The sequence below is a fragment of the Phalangium opilio genome, unplaced genomic scaffold (genome assembly GCF_054372755.1).
Source record: "Phalangium opilio isolate 3A_F unplaced genomic scaffold, DU_Popi_V2 ptg000390l_1, whole genome shotgun sequence".
Classification (NCBI taxonomy): domain Eukaryota; kingdom Metazoa; phylum Arthropoda; class Arachnida; order Opiliones; family Phalangiidae; genus Phalangium; species Phalangium opilio.
Genome location: NW_028324234.1, coordinates 105,869 through 126,581, shown reverse-complemented (window position 1 = coordinate 126,581; position 20,713 = coordinate 105,869). Strand labels below are relative to the sequence as shown.

The 20,713-nt window shown below is 36.6% G+C and overlaps 3 protein-coding genes across 8 annotated transcripts in view; 2 read left to right on the top strand and 1 right to left on the bottom strand.

The window, feature by feature from the left end:
• Sec23 (transport protein Sec23) overlaps positions 1 to 4,945 on the bottom strand; it is a 30,777-nt gene extending 25,832 nt beyond the window's left edge. For 3 of the 4 annotated variants that reach the window (XM_089861378.1, XM_089861379.1, XM_089861380.1), the window contains exons 1-4: positions 4,590 to 4,611; positions 4,121 to 4,360; positions 3,850 to 3,907; positions 1,227 to 1,313 (exon numbers count right to left, since the gene is read on the bottom strand). In XM_089861378.1, the coding sequence (XP_089717504.1) occupies positions 1,227 to 1,313; positions 3,850 to 3,907; positions 4,121 to 4,350 (375 nt within the window). In that variant the 5' untranslated portion in view covers positions 4,351 to 4,360; positions 4,590 to 4,611. Of the gene's footprint in view, positions 1 to 1,226; positions 1,314 to 3,849; positions 3,908 to 4,120; positions 4,361 to 4,589; positions 4,612 to 4,813 lie in introns of those variants that run through there. The other variant, XM_089861381.1, reaches the window with a different exon arrangement.
• Positions 4,946 to 6,150: 1,205 nt separating this feature from the next.
• Positions 6,151 to 20,146, top strand: LOC149594098 (uncharacterized protein C14orf119-like). Of its 3 annotated transcripts, none has more exons than XM_089861383.1 (4): positions 6,151 to 6,305; positions 10,359 to 10,728; positions 14,727 to 14,921; positions 15,325 to 20,146. In XM_089861383.1, exons 3-4 carry the CDS (start codon positions 14,751 to 14,753, stop codon positions 15,583 to 15,585), a joined length of 432 nt encoding a protein of 143 aa, XP_089717509.1. In that variant the 5' UTR covers positions 6,151 to 6,305; positions 10,359 to 10,728; positions 14,727 to 14,750; the 3' UTR covers positions 15,586 to 20,146. The 3 variants fall into 3 exon arrangements, with proteins under 3 accessions (XP_089717509.1, XP_089717508.1, XP_089717510.1); XM_089861382.1 differs by having other exon boundaries at positions 6,152 to 6,305; positions 10,359 to 10,691; XM_089861384.1 differs by lacking the exon at positions 10,359 to 10,728 and having other exon boundaries at positions 6,227 to 6,305.
• LOC149594099 (uncharacterized protein C14orf119-like) lies at positions 7,486 to 11,528 on the top strand. Its single transcript, XM_089861280.1, has 3 exons — positions 7,486 to 7,557; positions 10,359 to 10,673; positions 11,415 to 11,528. The coding sequence occupies exons 1-3, from the start codon at positions 7,486 to 7,488 to the stop codon at positions 11,526 to 11,528; spliced, it is 501 nt and encodes a 166-aa protein (XP_089717406.1).
• Positions 20,147 to 20,713: the final 567 nt, after the last annotated feature.

The following is a 20,713-nucleotide window of genomic DNA, read 5'->3' as shown; positions in this document are numbered from 1 at the left end:
GCAGACATTAAAGGGCCAGTCTAACAGAGCCAGTCCTATTAGGTGCATATTAAGGGCTGGGTGGTTACTCGTCTATAACGAATAATTCGATCGAATATCGAGACGAATAGGCCTAACCGTCTCGGTATTCCTTTAAACCCATGTTTATAATTCGAACGAATATCGAATACCGACTTTACTATTTGATAAAAATTCGACACCCGATTCCGCTAAGGGCCAAGGCCCAAATGAGAAACCCTTGGTATACTTCTGCTCCTCCAGAACAGTCAATTCTGATTGGCTAGTTCTCTAATAATGATGTCATACAGATTGGCACGTGGCTATTGGTCAACTTTGGGCTCAGATTAAGTTTTACTTTCAGGTTCAAGTTAAGTTTTTATCACCGACACCGACGACGTCATTTGACCAATAGTAGGCATCGATATTCGAGTATTCGCGAATATTAGACCTGAGTATTCGCGAATAATAGGCTTAAGTATTCGTGAGTAATAGGCTTGAGTATTCGCGAATAATAGGCTTGAGTATTCGTGAGTAATAGGCTTGAGTATTCGCGAATAATAGGCTTGAGTATTCGCGAATAATAGGCTTAAGTATTCGTGAGTAATAGGCTTGAGTATTCGCGAATAATAGGCTTAAGTATTCGCGAATAATAGACCTAAGTGTTCGACCAGTATTCGTTAAGCCTAATTATTCAGTATATTCCATTCAAAAATCATTATTCCTGTCATTTGGCCAATAGTAGGCCTTGATATTAGAGTATTCGCGAATATTAGGCTTGAGTATTCGCGAATAATAGGCTTGAGTATTCGCGAATAATAGGCTTGAGTATTCGCGAATAATAGGCTTAAGTATTCGCGAATAATAGGCTTAAGTATTCGCGAATAATAGGCTTAAGTATTCGCGAATAATAGGCTTGAGTATTCGCGAGTAATAGGCTTAAGTATTCGCGAATAATAGGCTTGAGTATTCGCGAGTAATAGGCTTAAGTATTCGCGAATAATAGGCTTAAGTATTCGCGAATAATAGGCTTAAGTATTCGCGAATAATAGGCTTAAGTATTCGCGAATAATAGGCTTAAGTATTCGCGAATAATAGGCTTAAGTATTCGATAAGGCTATATTTCACTAAGCCTAATTATTCGGTATATTTTTTTGGTATTTGATATTCGTCTCGATAATAAAAAAGTGGTATTCGCCCAGCTTTAGTGTATATATATATATACATACCTGAATAGTATATTCTATGGTTGAAAACTGTGGAATAAGTTCCGCTGGTTGGTGAGACTCGGAAATAGCAGCATATTGAGGTGGAAACTAAAATATGAGAGAAAGCAATTGGATTTAAAATCAGGCTCAGTGTATCAACGTCTTGCAGTATCCAGTTTATTCCCGATGTCCGTGCCCTAAGGCGCTTTTAGCTCAGCCTCTATCTATCGCGGCTAGAATATATAGCTGATCAGCGCTATTTCTCGAGGGGTCCGACATTTACAGGAAATCCCTTACGCTTCTCGCGAAATCTTTCACACAAAATCTTTGAAGAAATCACGAAATCAAAGAAGAAATAACGAAATCTTGGCAAAATCGTGAAATCAAGAAGAAATCGCGAAATCTTAGGCTAAATCGCAAAATCAAGAAGAAATAACGAAATCTTTGGCTAAATCGCGAAATCCAGTAAGAAATCACGAAATCTTCGACAAAATCGCGAAATCCCTGAAGAAATCACGAAATCTTCGACAAAATCGCGACATCCAGGAAGAAATCATGAAATCTTCGACAAAATCGTGAAATCCAGGAATAAATCACGAAATCTTAGGCTAAATCGCGAAATACAGGAAGAAATCACGAAATCTTAGGCTAAATCGCGAAATACAGGAAGAAATCACGAAATCTTAGGCTAAATCGCGAAATACAGGAAGAAATCACGAAATCTTAGGCTAAATCGCGAAATACAGGAAGAAATCACGAAATCTTAGGCTAAATCGCGAAATACAGGAAGAAATCACGAAATCTTAGGCTAAATCGCGAAATACAGGAAGAAATCACGAAATCTTAGGCTAAATCGCGAAATACAGGAAGAAATCACGAAATCTTAGGCTAAATCGCGAAATACAGGAAGAAATCACGAAATCTTAGGCTAAATCGCGAAATACAGGAAGAAATCACGAAATCTTAGGCTAAATCGCGAAATACAGGAAGAAATCACGAAATCTTAGGCTAAATCGGGAAATCAAAGAGGAAATTCCGAAATCTTTGAAGAAATCACGAAATCAAAGAGGGAATTCCGAATTCTTTGAAGAAATCACGAAATCAAAGAGGGAATTCCGAATTCTTTGAAGAAATCGCGAAATCAAAGAGGAAATTCCGAAATCTTTGAAGAAATCACGAAATCAAAGAGGGAATTCCGAAATCTTTGAAGAAATCGCGAAATCAAAGAGGAAATTTCGAAATCTTTGAAGAAATCACGAAATCAAAGAGGGAATTCTGAAATCTTTGAAGAAATCGCGAAATCAAAGAGGGAATTCCGAAATCTTTGAAGAAATCGCGAAATCAAAGAGGAAATTTCGAAATCTTTGAAGAAATCGCGAAATCAAAGAGGAAATTTCGAAATCTTTGAAGAAATCGCGAAATCAAAGAGGAAATTTCGAAATCTTTGAAGAAATCGCGAAATCAAAGAGGGAATTCGGAAATCTTTGAAGAAATCGCGAAATCAAGAAGAAATCACAAAATCTTAGGCAAAATCGTGAAATCAAGAAGAAATCACAAAATCTTAGGCAAAATCGTGAAATCAAGAAGAAATAGAGGAAGAAAGTTTTGGCGAAATCCCAAAATCAAAGTGGAAATTTTTGGCGAAATCAAAGAAGGAATCGCGAAATTTTGGGAAAAATCACAAAATCTTTACGAAATCGTGAAATCACGAAATCCCGTACGCTTTTTTTGGGAATGTCGGACCCCTCGTAAAAATAACTTTATTTTCTACATCATTATCCCTTTAGATTAAACGTAACCCAACCAGAAATTTTCCTCTATTCACTTATGATGATGAATGCCAATCAAGGCATTCAACTTTTCAATTCGACGTCACTATTATTAACCTTGTTATTTTTATCTTCGTTAATTGATGCAAGGCTATTTGTAATTATTATCGCAATTAAAGAAAGTTGGAGATAATTCAAAAAAGCAGTTTCAAAGTAAAAGGGTTAATGAAGTGTAGGGAAGAAATTAAACCCTAGAAGGTTTCGTTGCTTTTCTTATGGATTATTTATAAGAAAAATAGGCGCAAAAGTGTTGTTCAGGCGCCAATTGTACTCCTCTTAAAACAAATATTGGCCCCTGTGTCACCCCTAACACAAATTTTACTTTCCCAAAGGCTGGAGCTGATCAGAACTTGTCCGTGAGGGCGGAGCTAAAACTAGCCTTTGCTAAGCCTTTTTGCACCCCTCCATTATGGGAGCGTCTAGTGGCATTTGCTTAAACTAAATCCCAGCAGAGACTTGTTTGATGGGAAACATAATTTTTAGTAAAATTCAGGGAAATTTAAAAAACTTTAAATACCGTTTCTTCAATAAAAGCAATATCAAAACTTTGTTACATTTTTTATCTTTGTCCTAAATTTTCTTAACGCCAGGGATTAAGTTCTAGGAATCATCGCGACCGCAATAGCGTTTATGCGAAGGGGCCTTTTTAAAATATTATAGCACAATTTAAACTGACAAATCTGGGCCTTTTTGGACTCTGAAGCAGACGACGCGTCACATTCACCCAGATTTTTCAGTTAAAAATGTTCTCGCGTTAAGCCTTGGCACGCGCATCAAGAATAAGGTGGAATTAGAAATATGAGAAAAGTACTTGCCTGGTTGCGCTGGAAACAAAAATTACAAACCCACAACTTTGATCTGTAATCAACTTGGCTGAAAAAAAAATATATTGCTTTTATTAACAGTAAGACATGGATAACTATCAATAACGCCATAATGGAATATCTCGCAATTTTGCCGAGAGGTGGCGGTTGTAATTTTAAGTTTTAGGCGCTAGTAATTAGCAAAAAGCTTCCAAAATGACGTCATTAAAGCCTTTCACCAATTAAATACACTAGTTGTTCCTTTTAAACTACTTTATCTTACCAAATTGGGTTCAAGATGGCTCTGCACGTTGTCCTGGTGCAAAGAACAGGATCATAGACAATGGGGGGTAGATCGAGGCGTTCTTTTAAGGGTGTAAACAAACAGCCCAAGGGAACAACCAGACGAGTGGCTTCCAAGCGACTAGAAGGCCAAACGTTCCAACTGAAACGAACTCCGTCGCGATCTTCATTTTGTTGGATAAAATCTTGGTACGATTGATAAGTAGACATCTTCAAATCCCTTTAACAATTAAAATTCCACCATTAATTTCAACGCGCATTTAGATCAGAGACAATAGAACTGGTTCTTCGTTTATGAAGGTCTCTGATTGATTGGTATCACAATTGTAACAAGGATGATAATAGATTAGGGCTACGCAAACTATTCCTAACTTTATGCGCGGACCAAATTATTAGTTATAAGTCCAGCACCAATGAATCAATTAATGCTTTTTATAATTCCAGAATACCTGATATAATTGAAATAACTGAGGTAATTGAACATGCATCAAAGCAAGTTGCATTTATTAACTGGGCTTTCACACGAATACATAACAAAACGTTTTGCGAAATGTGCTTAATAAAATAATTTAGATTTACCTTATTCTAGTATTTCTCAGTTACCTTATTAGTTTTTAAATAGTCTTCTTAACATATATTTAAATATTAACTTTAAATAGGAAAAAACTCTTACCGAAGTTGCCGTTCCCCACACTCGCTTGCAAAGGCATATGCCACGTAAGTACTAATGAGATTAAACTAGCAGACGTCACTTCTTTAACGTCATTCATATCCCACTCAATCACGCGCATCACGGCTCGAGCTGCTCGCGCCCGATCAAAGAATTCAGTTTACATGTATAAGCGCGACTTTTGAAAAAGACATTTAAAAATATAATCGATTAAAATATAAAGTCTATCGTCAAAATAAGAAATGATATGATCTTCAAGAAAAGTTGACAAATGCTAAAACAAAGCACCACACAGAAGCTTTATTTTAGCATGTCATTGAACAAGAAGAGGATCGCTGTGAGCAAAGAGAATATAGGGGAGGAGTGGAAAATGGGGCAAAACTTGTCACTCTATTCTACCGCGCATCTTCAACGCGCAGTACCGAGGCATTTCCGTTTGAGACATTAAATGATATCGTAGGTGGCGCGACTGAGCCGGAAACTCCCTCGTACCGCTAGTATAATTTAGGCGAGACATAACTATTTATGCTTGTGAAGCGGGGGAGGTTCCACTCCTCCATTATATTCTCTTTGCTGTGAGGGAACTTTTTCTTCTTGGACCTCCGAAGGGGGGAGAGTTTATGCATCCCCTAAACGCGTACGTGTAGCTACCTTCCACAGTGCATTAGACCAATGCATTGTCAAAGGTGGCTACACGTACGCGTATAGGGGATGCTTAAACGAGAGTTTGAATCTTGAAAAGGGAGTGAAGTGCTAAAATAATTGTTCTGTAAAGCTAGTTAATTATGAAATTTTTTAACCATTTTTATATATAATAGATTGTAACGATACACACCTCTCATTAAGTTTTCAGGACATTTGGACCAGTAGATCCAAAGATATTGTGCATTAAGTACTTAATTCACAATTATGACATTATAGATTAATTTTTATTAAAATAATTATCCATTTTCAAAGCTTGAATCCTTTTTAATATAATAGAATAGATTGTAACACACCTCTCATTAAAATTTCCGGACATTTGGACCAGTAGATCCGAGGATATATTCAGTCCTAGCAGTGAACCCATCATTTTGACTTTTGAAAATAATTTTTATAAAAAAAAATATCCACTCTAGAAGCTTGAATCCTTTTTAGAATAATAAAACACGTCGAAACACACGTCTCATTAAAATTTAGGTCATTTGGATCAATAGGGCAAAGGATCTGGCCAAAAAACCGAATTCCTCCCATAGAACTTAATGTTAATTTTCGGTGACTGGGAAATTTTTTCAAAAGTCGCGCTTATACATGTAAACTGAATTCTTTGGTCGGGCTTCTATAGCGAGAGCAGCTTGCGTCGTGATGCGCGTGATCGAGTGGGCTATGCTCGCACTAACAAGAAGTTGCTTGCCAAGTTGCCAGTCCGTCAAGGTTTTTTTTGAACTTCGTCACCGACGTCTTCGTGTAGTGCTTGTGATTTCACCGGTTAGGCCTTAAACATAAACTCATTTAGGTAAGTTAATTTTTGTTTCAGTTAAATTTGCATTAATATAAAAGAAGTAATGGCTATTTCCAAGAATACCACCCACCTCTCAGATTTTATTGTGGTTTGGTTTTTTGGAAAGTATATGAGGTAAGAAAAATTATGGCGTAAAAATTTTTCACCGGAAATGAATAGGAAAAAAGTTAGAGCAAAAAGAAAATTTGGAAAAGGCCCCCTATCTATGCATATACGGAGGGTCCCAGCGCGCGCGTATACCAAAACTAGAGATAAATATTGCCTCAAGATCACCCTAGATTTCAGCGATCCGGTAGCATGGTGGCTAATTTAATTTTTGTTCCATTTATTTAAAGGAAATTTCATTTAGAAACTCATTATTTTATTACATAACAACCCTACATTACTATAGGTTAGGTTTTGTTTGGTTTTGTTAGGTTAGGTTTTGTTTGGTTTTGTTAGGTTAGGTTAGGTTAGGTTTTGTTAGGTTAGGTTAGGTTAGGTTTGGTTCCGTTTAAATTGCACGCCTTTTCCAAAATTTTAATATCTCTTGTGGTTTACACCTTTCATAGGGTCCCGGCACCCTCCGTATATGCATAGATAGGGGGCCTTTTCCAAATTTTCTTTTTGCTATAACTTTTTTCCTATTCATTTCCGGTGAAAAATTTTTACGCCATAATTTTTCTCACCTCATATACTTTCCAAAAAACCAAACCACAATAAAATCTGAGAGGTGGGTGGTATTCTTGGAAATTCCCGAAGTAATCAATGGATAAAGTTATAATAGAGCGTTGGAGTGTTCCACTAGTACATAAAGTTAGGCTATTTTGTGGGTGATGTTATGTTTGGGGATTCTCTTAGAAGTAAAGCAAGAGATTCTGGAAAACAAAACCTTGCCCAGGGTTCGTACACTACCTGGAAATTCTCGAAAAGTCAGGGAAATTGAAAATGGGCCTAAAAGGTCAGGGAAAAATCAGGAAAATTTAAAATGGACCTGAAAGGTCAGAGAAAAGTTTAGATAACAGTATCAGGGTGACCAGAAAATGTGTTGTCTGAGATTTGAGTTAGCCCCAAATTCGCTTTATAATATTTAACTTACTTAAAGTTAAATTTAAACGAAGTAGTTGGCTTATTTTTATAACAATAACTACTCTTGCACTGCTGCCACACATTGTGTGGGAATAGCCTCTGCACAATGTGTGGCAGTAGCCAATCAGCTATTCCCACACAATGTGTGGCAGTAGCCAATCAGCTATTCTCACACAATGTGTGGCAGTAGCCAATCAACTATTCCCACACAGCCACTTGTACCCCTTGAACAAGTTAATTAAATTTTTACATTAAGATAGAAAGTCACATTTTGTGTGTGTCAATAGTGATGGGCCTATCAGTACGGTGGCCCGCCTGTCAAGGTTAATTGGATCAGAAAATAAGCAAATAATTTTATTGGACATTTCTGAATGAACCTTGAAAATAGTGACCCCAGACATCTGAAATATTTATACAGGACTAGCTGTTACCCGCGACGTCACTCGCGTGTAATAAGAACTTCCATCAAAATGATATAAAGAATGGGTAGATTTTACTGATTCGACTAATATTTTTGGAGCCCCCTAGGAGCGAAGGCACTCGGCACAGTCCGTCAGCCCGTCGGGATACTTTTTATTACTTTTCACGCGGACATTATTCCATAAAGAAGGGTTTTTAAGTTTTTGGCCGCCATTTAAAAAGATGGCAATAAATGGAACCCAAAATACTATTCAGCCCGTCTATAGGTTAAAGGAAACCATGCAGTGTACTAAACATTTGTGAAATCGGTTGAAAAGCGCGAACTTTGTTGCATAGAGAAGATTTTTTATATTTCTGGGCGCCATTTATTAATATGGCGGCGGATTGGAAAAATCTTTCTTAGTACGCACCTACTACTTATGAGTAACGTTCCTGCAAATTTTCAGCCTTCTAGGGCAAGCGGTTTGGGCTGGGCGTTGATTATCAGTCAGTCAATCAGTCAGTCAGGACTTTATATAGGATTTATATAGATATAGATTGAAGAACCTGTGAACTTTTGTCTAAATGGAAAAATTTAATTAACTTGGCATAGGTACAAATGTGCGTGTATGCACTTGTATTTTGTGTGCCAATAGTATAGCACTGTTAGGATTGACACACTCCATTATACATTTTGTGTGTGTGTGTGCCAATAGTCACCGTGCCATTCCCTTACCGAAAAAAAACCTCTAAAAAACATCTTCAGCCCAACCTAAGACGTGTTTTAGAGGTGGTATTTTCGGTAAGGGTTGCCACATATACTCCCTTGCACATTTTGTGGCAATAGCCTCACCCTTTATTTTACGCCATGTAAGTTATTGAAAATGGTCAGGGAAAATTGTGGAGTTTAGTCAGGGAAAACTGTGGAGTTTAGTCAGGGAAAACTGTGGAGTTTAGTCAGGGAAAACTGTGGAGTTTAGTCAGGGAAAACTGTGGAGTTTAGTCAGGGAAAACTGTGGAGTTTAGTCAGGGAAAACTGTGGAGTTTAGTCAGGGAAAACTGTGGAGTTTAGTCAGGGAAAACTGTGGAGTTTAGTCAGGGAAAACTGTGGAGTTTAGTCAGGGAAAACCTGGAAAAGTCAGGGAATTTCATTCCAAAAATTTTGTACAAACCCTGTTGCCCGAGGGGTCGGTCATTAACGAAATCCCATACGTTACTCGCGAAATCCAACTTATGAAATCCGAAATCAATTACAAAATCAGAAATCCGGAAAGAAGTCAAACATATTTTTGCTGATTTCGAAATCTCATAAAAAAATCCGAAATTATAGTAACGAAATCACAAAGTCAGTGAAGAAATCACATAATCAGGGAAAAATTCACAAAATCAACCAAAAAAAATCTCAAAATAAACAAAGAAATCACAGAATCAGTAAAGAAATGGCGAAACTCATTACAAAATAAAAAAAATCACAAAAAAAAAACTAAATCATGAAATAAAAATAAATTATAAAATCCGAGGAAATCACGGGAAATAAAGCGAAATCCGTCGAAATCACCGGGAATCTCAAAATGCGACGAAATCCATTGGATGTTATCGAATTTCGAAATCTAACAAAATCCGACGAAAACAAATGGGATTCCGAAATCCCGTACACTTTTTCCAAAACGTCCAATAATAATAATAATCTAAGCTTTGCCTATGAAGGGATTTCCACACTCCCCTCGCTGTTGCCCTATCTTCCTCGTCCTCCTAAACCTACGTTAATCAGGATTTCGCGGAATAAGTTAGGCTATGTTTCAGGGTCTTAATCCCGCCATAGATCCACAAATGGTTGTGAGTGATTGGAATGGTAAGTGATGGTCTTTTGGGTTCGATTTGTTGCCATCTTTTTAAATGGCGGCCAAAAACTTAAAAACCCTTCTTTATGGAATAATGTCCGCATGAAAATTCAAAAAAATTTCTCGTCGGGCTGACGGGCAACGCCGAGTGCCTTCGCTCCCAGGGTGCTACAAAAATATTAGTCATCAGTAAAATCTACCCAATCTTTATAACATTTTCATGGAAGTTCTTATTACACGCGAGCGACGCCGCGGCTAACAGCTAGTCGCCTTATATACCCTAAATTTCCAAGCATTGTAAAAGAGGCATACGCTTGAATTCAAACGTCAACAATAGCTATGTTTAAAATGATTTTAGGAATAAAGTTTCTTAAAACGATTTAACTATAATTAAGCTAAATTTCTGCCGATTAAAATAATTAATATCAGTTATATTTATTTAATTATTTAAGAAAAACCTCTTAAGTAATTGCGTAGTCGCCTTATATACCCTAAATTTCCAACAATTCTTAAAGAGGCATACGCTTGAATTGAAACGTCAACAATAGCTAAGTTTAGAATGATTTTAGGAATAAAGTTTCTTAAAACGATTTAATTATCATTAAGGTAAATTACTGCCGATTAAAATAATTAATATCAATTATATTTATTTAAATATTTAAGAAAAACCTCTTAATTAATTGCGTCTCGACTCGGAGAGGTTTATTTTGGTTTCCCAACTTGTTTTCTTTCTTTCTAGGTTGAACATATGGGAATAGATGGTGACCTGGAAAGCGCGTGCGTAATTCACTGGTTTTGCCATTGGAACAATGAACAGAAAGTGTCTTTCCTAGAGAAACTAGTCGATAGCGCAAACCCGCAAAACATTGAATCACTCGTGTCGCAACTGAGCAATTTGAACGTTGACAATAAAAGTGTTGGTGACATTTTCAGCTGTCAGTTGAGGCTCTTCACCAATTGGTTCAAAGATTGGGATTGTCAGCAGCGTGACAAGTTCTTTCAAGCCCTCAGAGTTATCGATTGCAATTTCGTTAATTCCTACATTGAACAAATTGTGACTCTACAGTCGTAGGTTTGTCACTTTTTGCGTTATCTCTGAGTACTTTTGGGTGTATTTTGAACGCCTGTGAGCTTAAAATTGCAATTATTATTTCGAAACTCGGATCAGCCGAAATGTTATGCGTATTAAGTGTATCTAAGGTATCTAAAGACAGGGCTGCCAAAAATAAAGTTTTCGCCAAGTATTTCCAAATTTCGTATTTAAAGAGTTAGTGCCATCATTTTCGTCATCCACAAACTTAAAATTCGAAACAAATGCTTGAAAAATCTAGTTTATTATGATATGTTTACTTTTGTATTTGGTTTCGTAGCAATTTATAAAATTGCAATCGAAGTTTTGTGTTTGGAAAAGGCCTAGCTAAAATTTGTTTCGTTTGATGACGTAGTAAAGAGAAATTTTCTCTCTAGATGTCGCTCACTTGACGCCTGTTAGTGTCTCAGCGCCGCGGTAAGCCTATTTTATTCAGATTCGCGCTGCATTAGTAGGCTCGGGAGTCTCGGGCGCTCGGGCTTGGCTTTTCCGCGAGATGCCGTGAGTGACGTAGCAAGGAGAAAAACCCGCCAAATATCTTCTACCAAATTTGCTTTTGCCCCCCAAATTTCAAGTTTTCGAAGTGTTTTTTCTGTGTTTTGCCTCATATTTAAATATTTATTAAGCATATTTTTGGAATCAGAAGAGTTTAAACTCTCAAAAAAAGTAAGGTTTTCTTTAGATTTGAGATAATTTTTAAATCAGTTCGCTATTCCTTTAAAAGGAATCGAAAATGTAAAAAAATTGCTGCACTTGATGACATTGCAAACACACGTGGTGATTCCAGTCTGCTTGCTCGTTCCATTATTGGATGTTTAAATTCTGTCGTTTATTATAGCTAGGCATGTATGATACCGCACTTCTAACATGGATAAAGAATTCGCGTGAGGAAATTTATTTTTACGACGCTATAGGATAGGCAGCACCCTATCTCGAACGACAGCTTATTCTGTATATACTCTGTTACAACATCGGTTGTCAGAACGCTCAAAGCAAGGTCTCTACGTCACCTAGCTTTGTACATGCTGACAAAAGACGAAAAACTTCAGAATTTAAAATATCCGCGAGTTTTTTGTAGCTCGAGTGCACGGACCTCTAGGCCTTAGTTTGAAATACACGTGAAATTGCCTACAGCCTACTACATGTATTTGAAACTAAGGCCTAGAGGTCCGTGCACTCGAGCTAAAAAATTCGCGGATATTTTAAATCCTGAAATTTTTTATCTCTTGTCAGCACGTACAAAGCTAGATTACATAGAGACCTAGGTTTGCGCGTGCTGACAACCGATGTTGTAACGAAGTAAATACAGAATAAGCTGTCGACCGAGATAAGGAGTTGCCTATCCTATAGCGTTAAAACGAATTTCCTCAAGCGCATTCTTTATCCATGATGATACCAAGAAGTGATATTTAGTTTATTAGGGAGAAGGTACTAATTCGCCTCATTTCTTGCTTTATCTCCAGTCCAAACGTAGCCTGTCTGAAGTTAATCCCCGCCTCTAAATTACAACCAGCATGCATCTCATTGGTTCTTGAAAACTCACGTCAGCGCGACACGAATGACGAAAATTACAATCATATTTTCCGACTGAGTAGAGGCGAAATAGCCCGGCCTCCTTTTACGCCCCCCCTTGTATTTTGAAAGGGGGACTGGGATTATGGCGCGCGAATACTTAGGCATCTTAAACCTTCTCCCTAATAAACTAGATATCACTTCTTGATGATACTAAACTGATACTGCGTTAGATGGCGCTACATGATATAGTTCTTTCAGTAATGTATTGATGGTGATGATTTCTCATTTACATAAAAAGTACCTGAATTTAGTTTATCTAATAACTGATAAGCGAAGAATAGCTATAAAACTGTTGATAAAAATATAAAGAAATGTTTTATATCACCATATTTTTGTATATCTCGTTGGTAGTGCTTGTCGAGTATTAATTTTGTAAATTTCTAGAAAATAACGAAGATGTTAAATTATCTAATATCTAACTAGTTCAAATGATTGTTAGTGATCATTTAAACATTAAACAGGTGATTTTCAAAATAAATTCGGCAATTCGCATGAGCTCATCGTCTGCTATAGTTATAAGCGAGGAGTCCGTCATTCGAAAAAAAAAACGTACGGGATTTTTAAAACCCTCGGATTTTTACGTATTTTTTTTTTAAATGGATTTGTCGATTTTTTATAAAAATCCAAAATCCTGTAGGATTTTCAAAAAAACCGTTGTGTTTTTGAATTTTTTCATGGAATTTTGTATTTTTTCGGGATTTCGTTATTTGTTTTGGGATTTCGTATTTTTTTAGGATTTTGTATTTTTAACTGTAATTTGTATCGTCTTCCTGGATTTGCGAATTTGAAAATTTTGGATTGTTTTGTGGATTTTCACAAAATTTTGGATTGTTTTGTGGATTTTCACAAAATTTTGGATTGTTTTGTGGATTTTCACAAAATTTTGGATTGTTTTGTGGATTTTCACAAAATTTTGGATTGTTTTGTGGATTTTCACAAAATTTTGGATTGTTTTGTGGATTTTCACAAAATTTTGGATTGTTTTGTGGATTTTCACAAAATTTTGGATTGTTTTGTGGATTTTCACAAAATTTTGGATTGTTTTGTGGATTTTCACAAAATTTTGGATTGTTTTGTGGATTTTCACAAAATTTTGGATTGTTTTGTGGATTTTCACAAAATTTTGGATTGTTTTGTGGATTTTCACAAAATTTTGGATTGTTTTGTGGATTTTCACAAAATTTTGGATTGTTTTGTGGATTTTCACAAAATTTTGGATTTTTTTGTGGATTTTCACAAAATTTTGGATTTTTTTGTGGATTTTCACAAAATTTTGGATTTTTTTGTGGATTTTCACAAAATTTTGGATTGTTTTGTGGATTTTCACAAAATTTTGGATTGTTTTGTGGATTTTCACAAAATTTTGGATTTTTTTGTGGATTTTCACAAAATTTTGGATTTTTTTGTGGATTTTCCCAAAATTTTGGATTTTTTTGTGGATTTTCACAAAATTTTGGATTTTTTTGTGGATTTTCCCAAAATTTTGGATTTCAAAAAAAAAATACGAACACACTCCCGGATTTAACATGTTATTTTGGATTTCTGAAAATAATTTCGGTATTTTGGTTTTTTTTTGGATTTTTTACATAATTTTATAAAATTGAAAGATCTTCGAATTTTTCAAAAAATAAAATCCTTTTTGAATTTTGGATTTGTTTTTGGATTTTTCCCCGAGCATACGGGATTTTTTGGCAATGACGGACCCCTCGGTTATAAGCCTCGGATTCGAGTATTTAAAGGGAGGGTGAAGTGGAAAATCAAGTGATTTTTTATCGATTCTTCAACTAATTATAAGACCAGCCTGCATAGTCAAACATTCAGGAAATACTTAATTCTGAATGATTTTAAAATTCAAATTAGGTTCAGATTTTAAGGATAATTTTAAACAAGGACTGCCGACCAATCACGCAACGCCCGCCCTTTTTGTTAACAAAATTCTCGTGGCACGTTCGATATCCGTGTCGAATGAAATTTATCGCGAGATTTGATAAAATTTGCTCGCGACGTGACAATCGTGGCGCGAGACATGGAGCGTGCCACGAGAATTTTGTTAACTGGAAGGCAGGGCGCGTTACGCGATTGGTCGGCAGTCCTTGTTTAAAATTATCCTTAAAATCTGAACCTAATTTGAATTTTAAAATCATTCGGAAGTATTTCCTGAATGTTTCACTATGCAGACTGGTCTTAAAATTGGTAGAAGAATCGATAAAAAATCACTTGATTTTCTACTTCACCCTCCCTTTAAGAAGTTAAAAAGCTACTGTAATCTTTCTCGAGTATCTCAATGTCTTGTTATCGAGTATCGAGCGGAGTACACGACTCGATACTCGAACTTAACGAGTACTCGCACACCACTGCTTGAAACCTGTAGTTTAGAGAGAGAGAGAGAGTCACGTGGTTTTGTTCCTTATTTTTAATGGTTTCCTAATTTTTCAACTCTAGGAAGATATTAATTTTGTACAAAGAATGGCGCCTCGAGGCCCACCTTCGAAACCCGAACAACTTGACTATTTGGTGCAATGGTTCGCCGAATACAGCGAAGTTCAGAAAGACGACTTCTTACTCACGCTAATCGAGAAATTCTCGCAACACAACGATGAAGTCAATGACGAAAATGCTCTCCCCGACTCACTCAAGGTAATAAAAATTAAACCTAAAATATCTCTTATCTAATAAATCCATAATAATTGCACTCGAGCTAAAAAAACTCGCGGATATTTTAAACCCTGAAGATCCTCAAGTTTTTTGTCTCTTGTCAGCACGCGCAAGGCTAGATTACATAGAGAATGAGCTTTGCGCGTGCTGACAACCGATGTTGTAACAGAGTATATACAGAATAAGCTGTCGTCCGAGATAGGGAGTTGCCTATCCTATTTCCTCACGCGCATTCTTTATCCATGCCTCGACTATGGATATTTGTTTAAACTAAACCACATCCTATTTTACAAGCTGTAACTTGTTTGCTACCCTTTTTAGTAGCGATAGTTGCTAGTTTGAAGCGATACAATTGATATTTAGCTCGCTTTTTCTACTCTTTAAGGAGCTGAACATGAGTGATCATCCACCCAGCATTTTCCAATGTCGCATGAAGCTCTTCAACGATTGGTTCGCTAATTGGAGTGATGAAGAAAAAACCGAGTTACTGAGTCGACTAAATACTCTCGACGAGAAATTCATGGAGAGATTCCATAATGGCAGCGAAACAACATCGAGAGACGAACAATCGGACGTAGGAGAAGATATTGACCATTCCCAACAAAATAATCACGAAATTAGACCAGAAATACAACAAGTTCTCTAAATATTGCCTGCAATTCATGCAATTAACGTTGAAGAGATAATGAACTGAATTCACGGGTTCTCGTAATTTCTTAGGGATTAGGGTTGTTAAAATACGCGTGGACCACGTTCTGTTAAATTAAATTCCATTACATTTCTTTATTTTTTATTTTTTACAGGTGTGCGGGTAGTAATTTCTCAATTTCGAATCGGGGTGTTCGGGTAGTCAAAAATATTCTCTGGTAATTAGGCTTAGCCGCAAAATGGTTGTCGGGTATTAAAAGTTAGGAGGAATAGTTATCGGGGTGGGTACCCAAAATTTTTAGGGGCAATTAGGGTTAAATAAATAAGTTCCTCAAAAATTCCTTTTAGTATCTCAATCCTAGGTTCTCCTTTGTTTTACTATATAAACACAGAATACTGGTAATGGGATGATATTGGTGCGTAGAGTTGTGTCGCGCTGCCTGCGGTGATTCAAGTCTGTCTCAGAAAGAAACTATCACGGAGCTTTCACCCTATGTGAACTAAATTTCACCTTGAAACAGTTTTCAGAGAATTCTTAAAAATTCAGTCTTTCGAAACTGGACAGTGGGTGTTCCCCCTCTGGTTTCTATTTTTTGTACCCACGACAACTTGTTTGAGCATGGTACCGGTTATGTGAGGGAGTATTTTTTACTACCCGGGGCCGTTACCCGAACGGGTAATCTTCGGGTATCGGGTACCCGCACACACCTATAAATTTTTTTTTAATCAAAGTTAGCGAATATGAGTTAGAATTAAGGTGAACCACACTATTTTGAAGCCATCAGTAATCCAAAGAACGTGAAACCCATGCCGCCTCTGATCAGGCCTGTTTTTGATAGCTACTTTAATTTAAATGTGTAAAACTCAAACTTAGTTAGCGCTATTATAAAATTGAGAGTATGTTAAATCGCGTATTTTAACAGTCCTAATAAATATAGTAATTTAGTTACTAATTTTGGCAACTACTTCTACTACTAACTCTGTTTCAAAAGAAAAAAAAACACTGCTTGCGGATTAATATCAAATACCAAATATCGAGACGAATATTGATTTTTGAATCGAATATCGAATAATTAGGCTTAACGAAATATAGCCTTATCTAATACTCGTCGAATACTTAGGCCTATTATTCGCGAATACTCGGGTCTAATATTCGCGAATACTCTGGTCTAATATTCGCGAATACTCTGGTCTAATATTCGCGAATACTCTGGTCTAATATTCGCGAATACTCTGGTCTAATATTCGCGAATACTCTGGTCTAATATTCGCGAATACTCTGGTCTAATATTCGCGAATACTCTGGTCTAATATTCGCGAATACTCTGGTCTAATATTCGCGAATACTCTGGTCTAATATTCGCGAATACTCTGGTCTAATATTCGCGAATACTCTGGTCTAATATTCGCGAATACTCTGGTCTAATATTCGCGAATACTCTGGTCTAATATTCGCGAATACTCGGGTCTAATATTCGCGAATACTCGAGTATCAAGGCCTACTATTGGCCAAATGACATCGTCGATGATAAAAACTATAGTTGAGCCTGAAAGTAAAACTTTATCTCAGCCTAAATTTGACCAATAGCCATGTGCCAATCTGAATGACATCGTTAATAGAGAACTAGCCATTCACAATTGACTATTCTGCATGGAGCGGAAGTATACCAAGGGTTCCTCATTTGGGCCTTGGCCCTTTGCGGAATCGGTTGTCGAATATTTATCAAATAGTAAAGTCGGTATTCGATATCCGTTCGAATATTAAAATTGGGTTTGAACGAACACCGAGACGGTTACGCCTATTCGTCTCGATATTCAATCGAATTATTCGTTATAGACAAGTAACCAAACCTCCCAACCTTAGTTTTTATGGAAATAGAGTAATGGCAGCATTACACGTTTGACTGTATTAAACTCAATAGAGAAATAACAAGGGCTGCCACTAGTCTATTGATAGTTTTTGTAATAAGAATTTAACAGCCTTTGATTGGCTGCGATTATTTCGAACGCAGTCTAAATTTATTTAGACTACCGAATTCGCAATTTTTTTTGATGATTTTCTGATAATTAACGACCATAATTAATTAAAGACGACTTGTTATCTCGGTTCATTATCCCGTAAATACTAAATAGAGTATATGAATTCCAATATGACCAATTCATGTAATTATTTACTATATTTGAATGAAAAAAAAAAAAAAAAGAAATGAAAATGGTTGCTCAAAATATATGTATAACACATTCCTAGATTTAATTAATGAGCTTTTTTTCTCCTTAAATGATTTATTGTTATTAATGAAAAAAAAATATTTTCTGGAATTTATTTGTAAATGTTTTGAAATCATTTTTCAATATAAGGTTAGTGTCTCTAAATAAATAAATAAATAAAGACTCTTTTCTTCAAACACAGCCCACTCGATCCGCGCTCCCGGACGCTGCGCTGCTCGCGCTATATGCAGCTTGCGTCGTGACGCGCGTGATCGAGTGGGCTATGCTTCAAACTAACCTTAAATCTCAGACCATTTAACCCATGGACAGGCAAAGCCTTGTTAAACCCGCGTTAACAAATCGCAATGCGTAGCACGCGCATTCACGCGTCTACCGACAGCAATTTATGGCCAAATGTCTCGTAAAGAAAAATTCGTCTGTAATGGTTCGGGATATTTTTTAGCCAAGGCTTAACGTTAAACAGACTTTATAATATACAATACCAGAGTGATATTTACACAAATTAACTTGATAGATCGTTTATGAATCCTTAATGACAGAGAGAGAGGCTAAAATAAATAAATAATGAAATTCTACTCACTTTTATAATTTAGTCAGATTTTCTCTCCATATCGGGTAATCGGTGACCTCTACTTCTCAAAAAACAAAATGGCGCGAGTTTTAAGGGTTTGGTGGAAAAATTTACAACATTCGCCGGCACAGCGCTAGTGTCAGGCGTTGCTCTAAGCAAACCTAGCTCCCTATTCAGTTAGTTGCCTATCCAGGGGTTAGGTGATCTGAGCTTAAAGGGAGGGTGAAGTGGAAAATCAAGCGATTATATTATAAATTCTTCCACTAATTATAAGACCAATCTGTATAGTGAAACTAACAGGAAATACCTCCGAATTATTTTAAAATTAAAATTAGTTTGTGGTATTTCATGGATAATTTTACACCTCCGGACCAATCGCGTAAATACTGCCTTGTTATCATAATTCCCATGGTCTCGCCACTTCGCTCGTGCTGGAAGTTTTTTTAACAAGGAAACGGCGTTACGCGATTGGTCGAAGGTGTGTAAAATTATCCAATTTGAATTTTAAAATCAATGGGAGGTATTTCCTGGATGTTTTACTATGCAAATTGGTTTCATAATTAGTAGAAGAATCGACTGTAAATCACTTGATTTTCCACTTTACCCTCCCTTTAAAAGAAGCAACCTAATTGTCGCTGGTTGATGTTGGTTCTATTTTCAATCGTTTATTTGTGATAGCTGGTTGATTAGCAGCTATACAGAGTGGATTAGTTATTGGAGGTCAATTTGCGCAAGCGGTAATAAAATACTACTATGATGCAGATGCGGCTGTAATAGAAATAAATTAGTTAAAAGGATTGTGAAGAATTCATTGGCGGCTTTTTTTATAACTAACTGAAATATGTCAAGATCGCAGCGCCAATTCGCCTTATTACTCATCAGCGCCACCTACCCATAGCGGCGACTTTGAGAACAACTGTAATCGGCAAGCCAACCAGGTGTCGCTAAAAATCTGGTGACGTCACTAATGGGCACTCTCGGGGTCCGACCAAAAATTAGCCCGCTTTATTTTATCTAAAGCAGCACGCCAAGGCTTAGCGAGTAGCACTACTTTAAAAGCTCCAAAAACTCCTTAAAATAAGTTTTTACCTTTAGGTATAAGTGTTGGATATTGTCGAGAAAGAAGTTTGGAGCCTGATTTAGTCCTATTTCATTATTTAATTCAAATAATGACCCTGAAATTAACTTCAACGAGCTTCAAACCGGGCTAATTTTTGGTCAGACCCCGAGAGTGCCCGTCAGTGACGTCACCAGATTTTAGCAACATCTGGTTGGCTCGTCGATTACAGTAGTTCTCAAAGTCGCCGCTATGGGTAGGTGGCGCTGATCAGGAATTAGGCTATTTCCTGAAGTGCTAGTTTTCGAGATAAAACGATTTAAGCTGCTTTTAACCACGGACATGACCGAGGAAAGGCGTGGTTCGAAGAAATTTAGTTCTGCAATCTCGCCAAAAACAAGGACTAGTTGTCGAGTACCGCTCCGTATGCAGTCTTTGGATCTTGGCGTCACGGGGTGCATGTGACGTATTCTAATAATTTTTACCCACCCGCCAATGAGATCTTTACCAATACCTTTAAGCTGATCAGTTGAAGGGGGAAACGGCATTGAATTAAAATTTATGAGGGACAATTTTTGCCCCTTTGACCCAGAATAACTAAACCACCTTGTACACTTGCCTGGGCGAAGTCATTCCAACTCAGGGTTTAAAAATGTCTGATTTCAATGTGTTTAGTTCAATAAAAAAATATTTCAAATTAAAGTCGTTTTTATTGAAGCGTATGATGAACACAACTTGGGAAACCAAAATAAACCTCTCCGAGTCGAGACGCAATTAAGAGGTTTTTCTTAAATAATTAAATAAATATAATTGATCTTTATTATTTTAATCGTCATTAATTTAGCTTAATTCTAGTTAAATCGTTTTAAGAAACTTCATTCCTAAAGTAACGCTAAGACATTCAAATCATAACACGAAAACAGCGGCTCGGACGGCAAAATGTCATAGAACATTTTCGACTTAAAATGGCCCAAAGAACATCACCGTTAATTTCTGATAGACTTTTCAGAAACACCCTGTATTGCATAAGTTTCTGATCAGGATGCCCATTTCCGCACAATTTTCGAGAATCATAGCCCAATTCCGCACACTTTTTATGGCCCATTTACGCACAGTTTTAAAATTGAAATTTTAGTTCACTATTTTTTACCATAACCCATTTCCGCACAGTTTGCAAATAAAATATTTTTATTTTCTTGTTGATTATGTTAGGTTCGGTTTATTTAGGGTTTGGGTTCGTACGGAACCTGGATAACCTGGAAAACCTGG

Coding starts and splice junctions, on each gene's coding strand:
- LOC149594099 (XM_089861280.1), top strand. CDS start 7,486: ATGTGTGGCAGTAGCCAATCAGCTATTCCCACACAATGTGTGGCAGTA. Junction 7,558..10,358: donor ATCAGCTATTCTCACACAAT/GTGTGGCAGTAG, acceptor CTTTCTTTCTAG/GTTGAACATATGGGAATAGA. Junction 10,674..11,414: donor ATTCCTACATTGAACAAATT/GTGACTCTACAG, acceptor TTTTTAAATCAG/TTCGCTATTCCTTTAAAAGG.
- LOC149594098 (XM_089861383.1), top strand. CDS start 14,751: ATGGCGCCTCGAGGCCCACCTTCGAAACCCGAACAACTTGACTATTTG. Junction 14,922..15,324: donor CTCTCCCCGACTCACTCAAG/GTAATAAAAATT, acceptor CTACTCTTTAAG/GAGCTGAACATGAGTGATCA.